Below are 14010 nucleotides of genomic sequence, written 5' to 3'. Positions count from 1 at the left end.
GTGGGAACTAAAGTTGTGAGGTTAGAAATGTCCAAAGGTACCGAGGGAGTGAGGGACGGAGAATCCTGGAAGGAGACGTTGGAGACATCTGTGAAGGGTGTAGAGATGAGGGTAGAAACATCCCCAGCAGCCGATGAGGGGAACTCAGAGGATCCCGGAAGCATGAAGTAATTAAAATCAGTGAGATCTAGTGATTCTGAAGAGGTTGAGGTTTGCTCTGAGATGTATGTTGGAGTCGAAGGGATTTCGCAGGAATCATCTAAGGAAGCTGAAGAGGTGTGAGCAGAGGCATCTAGGGAAGGAGAGGAAGTGAGACTGGAGAGGTCTAAAGAGGATGAAGAGGTTGGACTGGAGAAATCTGGAGAAGGTGCTGAGGTGAGACTTGAGAGATCTAAGGAGACTGAGGAACTGTCGCCAGAGAAGTTCAGGGAGCCTGAGGAGGTGAGACTTGATAGGTCCAGAGAAATGGATGAGGTGAAACTGGAGCGCTCCCAAGAATCTGAAGAGGTGATACTGGAGAGCTCTAAGGAGACTGAAGAGGATGTACTGGAGAAGTCTGAAGAGGCTGAAGATGTGAGACTGGAAAGGTCCAGAGAAGATGAAGAAGTGAGACTGGAAAATTCCACGGAGGATGAAGAGCTCAGACTGGAGAGATCCAAAGAATCTGAAAAGGGGATTTTTTTTAAGAGTTCCGAGGAGGCTGAAGTCTTTACACTGGAGGGGTCCAGGGAGCCCAGAAAGTGAGACCGGGAAGGTCCAGGTGAGAGGCGAAACTGAAAAGCCAAGTAAATTCACAACATGACCCATTTTAAATCAGAAATATTTGTAACTAAAGATCTCTAATGACATCAGAACAACTTGAAAAGATACTGTGAAACTCAAAAAGTAGCAGTTTTGAAAATAACTAAACATACAGTTCTAATCCTTGTCTCTCTCACTGCTGCTGATTTTATGCAGGAAAGTTGAATAGTGAGAGCTCACATTGTTATTTAGAATATTGCTCCTTCCCAGGGGAGCAGTGTAGAAGTTCACATCCAGGGGAGTATCTACAGCAGCAGCCATCTTTGTGTCTTGGCTCTCCCTGTTCAGTGAGATTTTAGCATCTATGACAGCCTGACAAAGGGTACCCTCTGGAGGTCTGAAATAAAACAGCTGCAATGGAATGGAAATTAAGATGATACCATGGGATATTCAGACACCGGGCTGCTTACTGCTTATGGACAGAGGTTAAAATGAAAGATGCACAGGTGTACACAACAGCTTCAAGTCAAACCCAGCCTCTCACTATAAAGGTGTGATTGATTCCTTCCTTCTCATTCATAATATCTAACTTAAAACTGCGGATCTTCCTGATGATGCTAACAAAATAGCAAATAAATAACTGATTTTTTTCCACAGCAAGTACAGGGATTTATTTTTGAATGCCAGTATTATGCTAAAGTGATGGTGCGGTAGAGAAATATGCAGTGATATCAGTTCTGCTTGGATGTAGGTAATGCGAGGTCTTATTTTATTATTTTCATATCATGCCTCTGGGCATAAAACTTGAACTGTAACAACAGTAGTTTTTAGGTTGTGGTTAGTTTGAATTGATGAATGACACTACAGAGATAGAATGGAGGCATTAATTAAAAAGGAAATGGAACAGCTTATGTTTTAGTTCAAAAAGGTACACCTAATTATAGTACGAGTGGATCAAGAGGCTGATCTGCAGCTGCTGCCTTCTCATCCCAAGTCTGTGTTGTAAAACAGTGGTTGAATCCTGTTATTTTTCCAGTCATAGGCAGAAGATGGCACAGAGTTCTTCAGAAAGTCATCCCATGAGTATATTATGGGCCAAGGAAGAGGATATACGCAACAGGAGGCTGCCTTTTCTCAGGTGAATACATCCAGGCTCTGCTGTGATTACACAACTGATGTCCTGATGCATGTATAATGGATTTAGCATAATCACCAGGCATAGCACTCCCACCGAGGTCACCTTTTAGCTGCAGCAGGTGTCTGCTGAACACAGACTGAAGGTGACAGGAATAATGTTTTACTGTGTAAATATTAAACAGGGGGATTTAACATAAGACAAAAATTACTGTGGGGAGGGGGAGGGGGGAAAGAGCTGAAATGTACCAGTGATAAGATCTGAAATAGTTCATGAATGCACCTGAATGTGTATTCATAATGTATCTGTAATCATAGAGCTCAAAAGTTCAATATTTGCCGATGAGAAGGCAGAGCAGACAAATCTTTCTTGATGCATCCTATGATGCTGTCCTGTACTCACAGGAAAACATTAAGTAATCCCTTAAAACAAGCCCTTGTTATTTAACAACTGCATCACTTCATGACCGACTTCATCTCTAATCTTATAAAATTCCTCAAGTTCATCATACAGGGAACAAAAAATAATTGTACAGAAGGAATGTTAGAGTAGAAAGAAAAGCCAGTATCGACACGATTTCCAGCAGCTATAAGAGCCTTTATCCCTTCACTGCATTCTTTCTGCCTTAGCTCCATAAGGTTATTGCCTATTTTCCTATGAAATAACACTGTCAAGAAATATGGAATTACGGTTATTATTGTATAAAATATACAGATCAGTAGTCATACTTCCTACCTTTGATAGCTGTGGATTTATCTCCTTTCTCTGCTTGTGTAAGCCGTATTGGGCTATGCTGCTAATGCTCTGCTGGTCTCTCTGCTGATGACCCTAATCTGTTCCACAGCTACTGGAAATCATGGCATGCTGATGACAATAAAGGTCATCTCCTATTAAATCTCCTCTTTGTCTAAACACAGCACTAAGCACAGAGCACCAGCAGAAAACATGCTCCAAAATCAGCTCTAATCTTAAAATAAAGCAGCACTTCTGTGTTGTTTTCTATTACATTTTGAAGGTTATTTGGTGAAGCAGATGAGGAAACTTATTTTTAACTTTTGGACACCTGGATTCAAGTAGAAAATATTTTGCAGGGTCTGCCAAGTTCTCAGCTGCCCATCTGGGAATAAATAGCCTCTGGAGGAGCCCAGGATCAGCAGAGGAGAATTCAGGTACATTCAAGGTCTGAGAATGTTGTGCATGATTTCGTACATGTTTTGATGTGTTTAATAGCTTTTTCTTTTATGTTACCTATATTATTTCTTAAGTATTCTAATAAAATAGCATGATAACCTAAAACTTTCTGTCACAGTCGGTTATAATGTTGAACAAAACTTTAGAAGTGCTCAGGTGGCAGCAAGGGCTGGGGCACTTTAACAGGGGTTTCAAGTCTTAGAGGTGCTTGTATTTCTCTGAAAGGTAAGGTTGACTCAGGATCCTGCTGTAGGGGACCTGCTCTGCAGGGGGGCTGCACTCTCTGATCCCTGGGGGTCCCTTCCAGCCCCTCTGATTCTGTGATTTTGTGATACTAGTTAAAGAAGTTACTGCACTTCACTTTACAGACTAGGAAATAATCTGTGCAATACTCCACTCCCCCCTGCCCAGAAGAAATAAGCAGGGAAATCATGCAGCTTCCTGAATGCCTCTCAAAACTGAGGATTAAAACCAGAAAATAAAACTGGATGGAATATCAGGCTAAGAAAGTTAAATGTTTCTGCTTCTTCAGCTAGATAATTTAGAATACAAGGTGGCTATAAAATATGACTTAAGTCCCAAGTACAGGTTCTGACACACAGTTTGCATTGCAGAAATGCTGAGTCAAGGCCTGAAGCAGTGATGGAGCACCTGGTGGGAAGGCAGGGCCAGCCCAGGGCAGCTCAGGTGTAAGCAATGTGTCTGAGTGATGGAAGGGCTGCAGCCAGGATCCACCCCTTATTTAAGGGCTGGCAGTGGAAGTGAGGGGGTCTTGCTGGAGATCTCTGCGTATCTGTGGCCTATCTGAAGGTAAGCAAATTTTCTTCCTTTGTTTATGTTCTCATTGTTCTCATTTGCTGCAGCTACAGGCTTTGCCGCCTGCTATTATTGCTGTATTTTCCATCATATTATGGTGTTACAGTTTCTTTACTCCTAATTTCACAATGTCTACTAGATCTTGCCACAAGTCCTGCGCAAGTGAAAGAACAAACTTCACACCCTGAAGAACACAGGCGTTCTAAAATGACTCAGAGCTTTCAGACGAACTTGTGTTATCAGCATTCTTGAGTTCATCTGTTCACTTTTGAACCTCAACAGGATGCTGATCTTTTACTTTGAACCCAGTGTCTGTTGGTGCAAAGGGAGCGCAGACAGTGGGCGTTTAGCTTTACCTTACTGGAAAGAAACTCACTGTATGCTTTAACTGCAAATACAGACCACAGCAGACGAAGCAGGGATGTGTAGGCAATTGTGGTTAATTCTGCCTCTCCCCCCAGTAAGCTGTAAATCAGTTGCTAACTGCTATGTCAACAAACAGGTGCTGTCACCCATTGTTAGCAAGAAGAAATATTTTTGGCTAAACAAAGCCTTTTGTTTTCTTAGACTTCAGTCATTAACAGAAAAGTCCATTATTTTTAGTGTACGCACAGACACAAGTCATTTACTGTTACAATAAATAAAAGGATGAAATAATGCAATGAATGTTACAATAAAAGAATGAAAGTTTTAACAGTGTAATAAGTCATCTTACCTTCTCCAGGCCATGGAGCTCTGGCTCAAAGCTTACTCGCTTCTATTTCTTGGAGAAGAAGTTCAGGTGAATTTGAAGTTTGTCCAGTTTAATGGCCTGCGTCTGCAGGTGAGGTGAAGATCAAGTCTGCTTAGGTAAGCTGAAAGAGTTTTCACCAGCCCCCACTGCTGATTTGTTCTTATCATATTTCTCTATCCCTCCCCCCAGCCCCTTTCTTTCTCATCCTTAAATTTTGTCCCTCTAACTGTAACTCCCATTTTATTTCCCATCTGCCTCCTTTGTTCTGTCCAGCAGAACACACGGCTGCTCTGCACAAGTGTACATCCCATTCACTGCAGCATCCAAGCATTCAGCCATAGCACACTGTGTTCATCTGAGCGCTGCCAGCTGAGACACAGCTATGCAGGCAGCTGGCAAATAAACCATCTGAACATGCATGCATACTGCTAGCAGTGCATGCACTTCCTTTTATGACACAGAACACAGCTTCTAGTTGCTGCACAGCCCACCACGCCAAAAGAAACAAAGTTTCTTGGGGTGAGGTCTCCTATTATGACCACTGTGGGTAAACAAACAAACTGTTCTGTGAATATACAGGCTCCAAAAGTGCCCTTCTGCTCTTAACAATGAGTACCGGGTTGCACAGAGAGAAACACACCTTAACAGTTGAAGTGTAGTACACAAATCTCGGTCTAAGCAGAGAAAAACCTTCCCATGGGATCTAGCAAACTGAAGTCTGGTTTCAAGTTAATGTGTCAGGTTTGTGGAAAAAAACAGGGAGTTGTTAGAGAGCAAGAAAGACAGCAGCTGCAAATAGGTTTGATTTATTGCTACTTAAAAATGTACACTAGAAAATGCACATCTGAATAAAATAAGCTATTAATTCAACTCTCGACTATTCCTTCATCTCCACACACCACCCAGATTACTGACCTAGCAATTAAAGGAACAGAACACAGTTTGAGGAGCCAGGCAGAACTCACATGATGTTTTATTTAAAAACGCAATATCCCTTGGAATAATGAGAGTGCAGGCATATAAATAAAATACAACAAAGAAAAGCATCATCTTTCACAAAGGCTTTTCAGTGCAAGGACAAACTGAATTCATACTGCATAGGCCCTCGATTAGGAAAAGATCAAACTGACTTTAAAATGGCAAGTGATGCTGAAGGCTGAACAAACGTCTGAAGTCACTTTCAAGCACTGCATTTGTCAATCAGAAGTTACAGTACAGCTTTGCAGATGTTTCAAATGCACTGCAGTTGAAATGCTATTTATTTATTTCAGCTGCAATAATCTAAAAGCACAACAAACCCCAATCTTTTGTTTATAAAGGTATTTTCAAATCGTTTCTTTTAGAAAAATATTTAGATTAGTTACACTTTTAAAAGGTGCATATATACAGCTCTTTTTTTCCCCCCTATTCATTATTTTCCCCCTCTAAGCTTCCCACTTAAAATAAGCTGTTTAGATAGCAGATGCTATTCAATGGGCAGTTCCATATAACAGAAATGGCATGCAATAGAAAATACACTGGAAGAGGTGACAGTGCAGTTCTTGAAGGCTACGAGTGTCTGGAGATTACTTGGAAGCTTAGAACCAAAGCTGTAGGAAATGTCTCTGGCATCAGAACGAAGGTCAAGCTGACTCAGGGCTGTATTTTCCCATTATTTCTTTACCCTGAAGGAGTCAGATGGGACAGGCAATCTCTGCTGAAGCCAACAGGACTACCAGCAAACTATTTAAGTATGGATGTCAGGGTTTGAGCTTGAAGTTCCCACAGTGAATCACTGAGGGCAGTACCAAGAAGCTGTACTAAGTACCAGGAAACAAAAGTGTAGAAAACTTGAGGTTTTCATTTAAAGAGCCTCGTTTTGTGAGCAAATATGCCTAAAATGTAAAGGACCTTCGTGGAATTTAGAACACTGTGTTGAATTTAAAGGACAACAAAATGTATAACAAGTTACATCCAAAGCATGATCAAGTTAATGAGTATATCGTTAGTATTCTTAATATTACTTCCTTTTATGTTCAGCTATCTTTCTATCCAGCTTCAGCAATATTTTTTAGTCCTTTACATGATTCTTTGAAATTCTGGAGTGAACAGTTACTACTGTCAGAAGTGCCAGCAGCTTATGAAGCTTTAAGGCTCTGTGCATATTGTACCCCTTTATTTAATGGGCTCTTAGAAATGGAGTTATTCCATCAGGTTAACTTTGATCTCATTTCTGTCTGCCCAGCCCAGCAGCGCCAAACTTAGGAACAGAATTCAGGTGTTAACAGACAAGAGACACCTCAGAAAGTTTTACCTATAGTGAATGAATAAGAGTGTTGTACCAGGTTAGCTCAACTAGTCAAGCTACTTAAAAAGCATATCAAAAATATCTTCTACATTCTTTTGTTTTTCAAGCTTCAAGTAATAAAGTTTCTGTTAAACCAAGTTGTATCGTACAACTGTCAATACTTAACTAATAGGACAATGCTGGAAGAAACCATTCTGCTTAATTTTGGGCTTGGTCCCAGGAGGTAGTCCAGAGTCACAAGAACAAAAGTTCCACAGAAGTCAACCAAACATGCCAGTGTCCTCCAACACATGCAGCCTCATCTCTAGAGGCCATTTCACGTCTGAAAGGATTTAAGTCAGGTTGGTGTTCATGTAAATACAGGAACTACGCTTGAAAATTATTCCATCATCTGCAACTGAAGTTCGGTCCAGCTGAACCAATATATTAATTAAGTTTTGCCAATCAGCCTCATTAGTAAGAGCTTAGCTTTTCTCCAAATTAAATTTGGAACATACCTAATACATAGGTATGACCTTAAATAACAAATATATATATTTATTTTTGGAGAGAAGCTTTAAGATTGCTAAACCTTGTTAATAACACTAATATAATTTACTATCATTTCTCTACAAATGCTGCTGCCGCCATTGAATTCCTCATCGTTCCTCTTGCTGTAGCTTTGAACTCCTCAATTTCAGCGTTGAGTCTATTAATTACCCATTCCAATGCTTCACGGCCCTGCGGGTTACAAATGTAAGTTTTAGCATATGAATCCTAGCAATGATCCAAGCAGAGGTACAGAAATACACAGCTCTGTGGCATTCTTTACTTCAAAAACCCAATTAACAGAAAGATGTGCTGGCTCACACACCACAAGATTCCTTGTGCCAACAGCGCTGTGTTACAAAGCACTAAGTGGTTTTTTATTCAGTTTGTGTTTTATGAGTCGAGGCTGAACTCAAGGGGTAAACTCTGAAAAGACTCACGAGGACCGACCCTTCAAACACCACTTCACTGCTCCACAGCACTGCTGCAGATGTGCCCCGGTGTGTACTGCTCCAATAGCAAACAGATGGCATCAAGAGGGCAGCAAAGGAAGGACAGACTTAAGCAAATAGAAATGTTTTCCCAATGAAGATTCAGAGCACTGGCCAATAGTATTTATTATCCACATTGGAAGGAGAAAAAAAGTGCAAGTTCAACAAGCTAAGCCTTCAGAAGTCTACAGTACAGACAGCAGAACTCCATGTACCCTAAGACTGCTGTCAGAGCCAGAAAGTAATACAGAGATTTGTACTGCCATGTAGCCAGGGGTCACACGTTACACAGAGGTCACACTTACTTTATTAGCGTTGGAGGAAATGGTGTTTGCCATTAATCCCTCCAGGTAACTGCTGAGACTGACGCCTTTCACAGAAATTATTGCTTCTTGTGTCAAAACGGTTCTGAAACAGAACAGAAAATAAATTGTCCAGAGTAGGTTAAAACTGCATTTCCCAGAAGCTTCCTGCTCCCCCCAGCAAGGACACGGTCATCACCTTTGCTGGTAACACAACGACTGTCGCAGTTGCTTCTACACATGAAACAAAACCCAAGAGTCCCAGCAGGTCCAAGTGACCCCTTGTGGCACTCGGCTATTTCCAACACCAGCAGCCTGCAGTTGGAGCACACACAGCACTGCAACGCTGCTCCTACAGAGCACTGCAGGGAATGTGACTGCCAGAGCTGCCATAGCACAGTGGAACACTTCAGGTTTTCAGGCAGTCCTGAGGTGGCAGCGCACTGTCTCTATTCACACAAGGCAGCACAAGAGAAGTCACACCAACCCATCACTGCGTCTTACAGAGCCAAGGCCTGTCCTCCCTCAGGGCAGCCTCAGAAGCACAAGGTACTCACTTGTCTGGTTCATGAGGGTGTGGTTTGTAGACCAGCCTCTCATCTACTGACACCAGGTTTGTAAATGAAATCTGCAGAACACGAATCAAGATTCCCTCAGTTAAAACAGTGCAGAAATGCTACATTAAACTGCAGGTACTAAACTAACACAGATGAGATTTAAACAAGCATTGAGGTCGTAAAACTCAATAAGTAAATCTCCACGTTCGGCATTTGCTGATCTCATGGTCTTCTCAGACTGTTTGGATCTTAGACAATCTTAGATTGTTTGGAGAAGAACTGGTCAGCCATGAATGTGATACTTAAAGGTGTAACACACTGTTCTAATGCACCCTGCAGATCATTTCTAAGGCATCACTATAAGCTGCAATCTACTTAAACTGCAGAACCAGAACCGGAGTACTCACGTTACTGGAGTTCAGCTCCATTGTTTTTCTCAGCGGGTCAACGATGGAGTGCTCCTGTACATACGTCTTCGTTCTGCTCGTGCCAATGAGCTGGAGATAGACACGGATACACACAGTTAATTATACTCAACAACTGCCATGGCCTTCAGTGCTTTTAAATGCACCGGTAGCAGCTGTTGTATCCAACAGATGCTGACAAGTGAGGCTTAGTTAAAATTAAAGCTACTCAGTTGGGGCAGATGTCATTTTTGCACCTGGAAGCAATTTAAGACCTGGCCAATTGTCGGCTGATGGCATTCAGTGTTACAGACTTCCTCATACACACCTGCATGAGCTCATTAAGAGTCACACGTTTCTATACAACATCCTGCTTCACCATCTCCCCTCCCTGCCCCTCCCCGGCAGCACACACCGATTTCACGATGGATGGGATTCCCCACTCGGTGCTGAGCAGTCTGTGGCTGTGCAGCTTCCCATTGCTGTCAATGTGTCTGTGCAGGACGTCCACTCCCACCACGCTGGGGTTCATGGGGTTCGGGTATTTCTGCATGGCGGCTGTTGTTACCGTTTCCCAGGGGTGGCTGTGAGAACAGAGCCAAAGCACAGGGCTGAATAGTGGAGCTTTGGAACAGGAGCTGTATTAAAGCTGAACCAACACAGCGGTCAGGGTGGGCTTCTAAAGCAGTTCAGTGTGTGACCCTTAACTACAAACACCCCCAGCACAAAGCGGAACCGGCACCGAACCGGGACAGGGGGAAAGAGCCGCTTTAGGCCCCGTCCCAACAGAAGAGGAGGAAGAAGAGAAGGAAGAAGAGAAGGAAGAAGCCGCCCCGCTCCCACCGCCCCCGCCCCGGGACTCACTCAAACACGTGCTCCGAGGTCCAGATCTTCATGGCTGCGCACACGGGGCGGCACCGCCGCTGCTCTCCGGGACCGGTGCCGCTCCGTACCGTACCGTACCGTACCGTACCGTACCGTACCGTACCGGGCCGGGCCGCCGGCAGCAGCAGCGCCTGCGCAGCGGGGCGGGGCCGAGCGGCGCCCAATGGCGGCACATGGCGTTGGTGACGCGGAGGTCGCGGAGCCCTTGGGAGTCACGGAGGGCTGGACGCGGTCCCGACCCGCCCGGTTCGGCCGCCAGGGGGCAGCGCTGTTATTAGATAACGGAGCGGCACGAGCGTTTTGTAACGCGTGGGCAGCACGAGAGCGATTTTATAACAGCCCGTTACAAAACTGCGGCCGGTTGGGCTGTTCCGAAGCACCTTCCTGCAATAGGAGAGAGGAGAAACAAGTGTTCACATGACACGGACATAAAGAACCATCCCGCAGCATCTCTGTGTGCTCACAGAATCACAGAATCACAGAATTATCAAGGTTGGAAAAGACCTAGAAGGTCATCTAGTCCAACCATCACCAATACTTCCAGGCTAAATCATATTCCTCAGCACCACATCCAAGCGTTTCTTGAACACTCCCATGGCCGGTGACTCCACCACCTCCCTGGGCAGTGCATTCCAGTGCCTGACTACTCTTTCCGAAAAGTAATACTTCTATATATAATATAGAAGTACATAGTACATTAGTTCTATAGTACATTAGTTCTATAATACTAATGCTCATCACTTACAGTGACAGTCAGCATTTCCAATAGGTGCCTGTCCTGCACTAAGTCACACCAGCCTCCTTTGCTCACTATTTGCACGCTAACAAACCCTTGTGCTGCATGCAGTCACCTCCTACACAAACACAGCTCTCATCACTGCTTCCTGTGTCAGTACATTGGCATTGGGAAACCCAGAAAGGCTAAAAATGACACTTCACCAACACCAAATTCTTGTCCAAGCAAATTCAGGTGGTAGAACGTGGTCTGAGAAATAAACAACACGTCTATGAACCAACAGCTTCTTTGACCTGCGTAGATCAAAGGGTTTGTATCTGCCTATATAAAGAGCTGCATCTTGTCCGTGCCATCAGTGGGAGCAGCAGCTGCCACCGGGTGTTTGACTGAAGCGCAGATACACAACGATGTGCAGTTTGTGGATGTAGCACAACTCTGCTGTTATATGGGAAACAGTCCCTTGGACTCTGTGCAATATGACAACTACCAGCCAGACAGTGTTTCTACTTGCAGGCATCACAAATGTGCGCGTGATCAGGTGGGCAGGTGATAATTCACGTTATCACCCACAACTCATGAGCAAGCACAATAACTGCACAATTAAAGATGCTTTAAAGTACTTTAAAGCTTCTGATCATCTGCTGTTGTTTGGAAATAATTGTGCTCCTTCCCTATATCTGATCCTTGTTTAATTCTAAAGACCACAGCATCTCCTATAAGAGCACACCAGGCTATTAAACATGTGAAAAATACAAATTAATTGCATATCTATTTGTACAAAGTAGATTTAGCAGTGACTTAGTATTCTCAAAGAGCAATCATTAATGTATTTTCTTACTAACTGCTTCACTTTATTATTGTCCTTTAAACCTAAGATTCTAATAAGGAATCTTAATATCCACGTCAGTTCTACAGCACTAAGTCAGGAGGAAATACATCACTGTCAGCGAGATGATGACCAATGAGATGGCAAAACTGGAGTTCTTGGTTAATGTCAGTGTATGGCTTTAATGCTCAGAAAGAAGAATTGCTCTATTATATATTCTGCGGCTAATTCAGGGGATACACTACTCTGCAATACATTAAACACTGTAAATCAATAATTGCTAGAAATTGAAGCCTATAAAAAGGTAAAATGAAGCAAGTAGGAGCTACAGCTGCTTTTCTTTTTAACCAAGATATGAATACCATGTGTCTTCTAAATAAGGGACTCCCAAATGTGCGATGGTATGGGTACCATAGGAACAGAACAAACAAATACTGCCTGAACAGCTGAAAGTTTCCCTGTGCATATGGACTCAAACAGGTTCTGGTGCTGCCAGAGACATTAGAGATGGAATCAGCAGGCGTAGGGAGGTCTAAGTAAAAAATGATATTAATAAGAAGCCCCCACACAGCTTCAGTAAACACAGAACCTTCAGATGTGCTAAAATAAAGAAGTAAAAGAAACACCCCAAAATCGTACTTAATATAGTTATTTCCACATTGGTGTTTGCTACTGTTATAAACATGTATTCCAGTGCACCGTACAGATCTACCATTAATGTTCAAAATGAAAGGAGCACTTTCAAAAGGATCTGAACACACGTTAAGGGACCTGAACGGATCCAAACAAAAACAAGATACCTACAGCTGCCTGGAAGAGAGCCCCTTTGTTTTCATGGGTGACCACAGCCTCAGACCACAGATACGTGCATTTCTGAGGCACCTGCAGCATTGCAGGTCTCCATGTGATGTGCTCCTGTGCCATCACCTTCATTACAGCACACCCCTGACTACATCAGCCCTCTGCAGACAGCTTCCCTGCACCAAGGGATGCTATTTGGTGAGGTTGGAACCCTGTGGCAGTAGAGCCCCCCGGCCCAAGGCCGTGTCTTCCACACACTGCCGCCATTTTGAGCGCGCCTGGCAGCACAGCACAGCGCCATCTTGGCTGGTTCTTACTTGGCTTTCTGGGACACTTCCACATCTCACCATATCAGCACACGAAACTGGAGGCATGGAGCAAAGACATTTGCTCCACACTTGCTTCTTTTTCTACTATATTCAGTGTTCAGGATCCCCTATTCCAGCCAGTGCATTACCACTGGTGGGACCTGGGTGGCGGCATCCTCCCATCAGGCTCTTCCCATATGCTGAGACAAGGGTCGCTTTGCCCTGGCCTGTAAGTCCTTGATAAGGAATCAGGATTTATATTTCCTGTGGAAAATGATGTTCTGAGCCAGGAGCATCAACCAACTCAACTCAGCACAGGGCTGGAGCCTATGGAGATCACTGCAGGTCACTGCACGTCTCGGAGATGGGAGTAACCAGGTGTCTTGTCCCACTCAGAGCACGGTATAACAAGAAGGTCTTGGTCTTGTAGTTGCAAAAGAAGTTGTAACATTCATTAAATGAATTACAAGACTTTTTAAAGTTAATCAGAATAAGTAATTTGGAGACCTCTGAGGTCACTTTGTTTTTTGTGGTAAGCAAAGAGATTTAATAAGGAGCAGTTTTTGCAAGATACTGTAGCCCTGAAGGTGCAGCATTTATATATATATATATATATATATATATAATTATATATATATATAATAATTATATATATATATAATATATATATATATATTTAAATTATTTACATTTTTTAAAATTTTGCAATTTTATGGACAGTATAGAGTGAAACAGGGGGGTTGTTGTTGTTTTTTTGTGGTTCTTTTCGGGTGTGAGATGAATACAAGAAATGAGCTCACAGTTCCAATTTGAAAGCCTTTTTTTGGGGAGTTTTGATGGGCTGCCTTAACTTGTTCTTTTTGTAAGCTGAATACAAGAACACCATCTTCAGTAGTTTGGTTTGGGAAAACATTTAAGGAGTTGAACCAATGCTAAATTAGAAGCTCTTCATAAAACATTGCTCCATTTAAATGATACAAATATTGTTGAGGCATCATTGCATCACTGGCCTTAAGAGGAAAATTAGACAACTTTCAAAACTGACATATTTCCATGTTGTTTTTCTGTTTCCCTGAAGCGCAGTGGAGGCACCTGAATTTTACCAAAGAATTCATTATGTTTGGCTGTTTTCACTTTACGTGTTCCAATCCTATCTGTAGTTGACATCTTTTCAGTTTTTCAATGTTAGGAAATACTCCCATTACAAGCCATAATAACTGCAAGGAAAAGAGGCAGCGTATCACCTTCCTGGTACAGATGATTATGATT

At 42.9% G+C, this 14010-nt stretch overlaps 1 protein-coding gene and 1 long non-coding RNA gene across 2 annotated transcripts; one reads left to right on the top strand and one right to left on the bottom strand.

Moving 5' to 3' along the window:
• The first annotated feature begins 322 nt into the window (after window positions 1-322).
• LOC107323055 (uncharacterized) lies at window positions 323-5486 on the top strand. Its single transcript, XR_001559141.2, has 5 exons — window positions 323-760; window positions 1778-1879; window positions 2968-3045; window positions 3682-3877; window positions 4608-5486. It is a non-coding gene; the product is annotated as an uncharacterized LOC107323055 (long non-coding RNA).
• A 71-nt stretch (window positions 5487-5557) lies between these two features.
• On the bottom strand, window positions 5558-10210 carry PRELID3B (PRELI domain containing 3B). The gene is made up of 6 exons (XM_015881750.3): window positions 10050-10210; window positions 9601-9769; window positions 9189-9278; window positions 8782-8852; window positions 8228-8330; window positions 5558-7623 (listed from the first exon to the last, which is right to left on the bottom strand). Exons 1-6 carry the CDS (start codon window positions 10079-10081, stop codon window positions 7504-7506), a joined length of 585 nt encoding a protein of 194 aa, XP_015737236.1. The 5' UTR covers window positions 10082-10210; the 3' UTR covers window positions 5558-7503.
• Between the last annotated feature and the right edge of the window lie 3800 nt (window positions 10211-14010).

Source organism: Coturnix japonica, chromosome 19 (assembly GCF_054131305.1).
Source record: "Coturnix japonica strain WE chromosome 19, WE-NBRP24, whole genome shotgun sequence".
Taxonomy (NCBI): domain Eukaryota; kingdom Metazoa; phylum Chordata; class Aves; order Galliformes; family Phasianidae; genus Coturnix; species Coturnix japonica.
Note: the sequence above shows the minus strand (reverse complement) of the source record. Positions and strands in the feature narration are given on the sequence as shown.

Excerpts from the sequence above, each read along its gene's own strand:
- PRELID3B (XM_015881750.3), bottom strand. The coding sequence starts at position 10,081 with ATGAAGATCTGGACCTCGGAGCACGTGTTTGA. Across the intron at positions 8,853-9,188 it reads TGGAGCTGAACTCCAGTAAC|ATTTCATTTACAAACCTGGT; the intron begins GTGAGTACTCCG and ends CGTGTTCTGCAG. Across the intron at positions 8,331-8,781 it reads CACCCTCATGAACCAGACAA|AACCGTTTTGACACAAGAAG; the intron begins GTGAGTACCTTG and ends GTTCTGTTTCAG.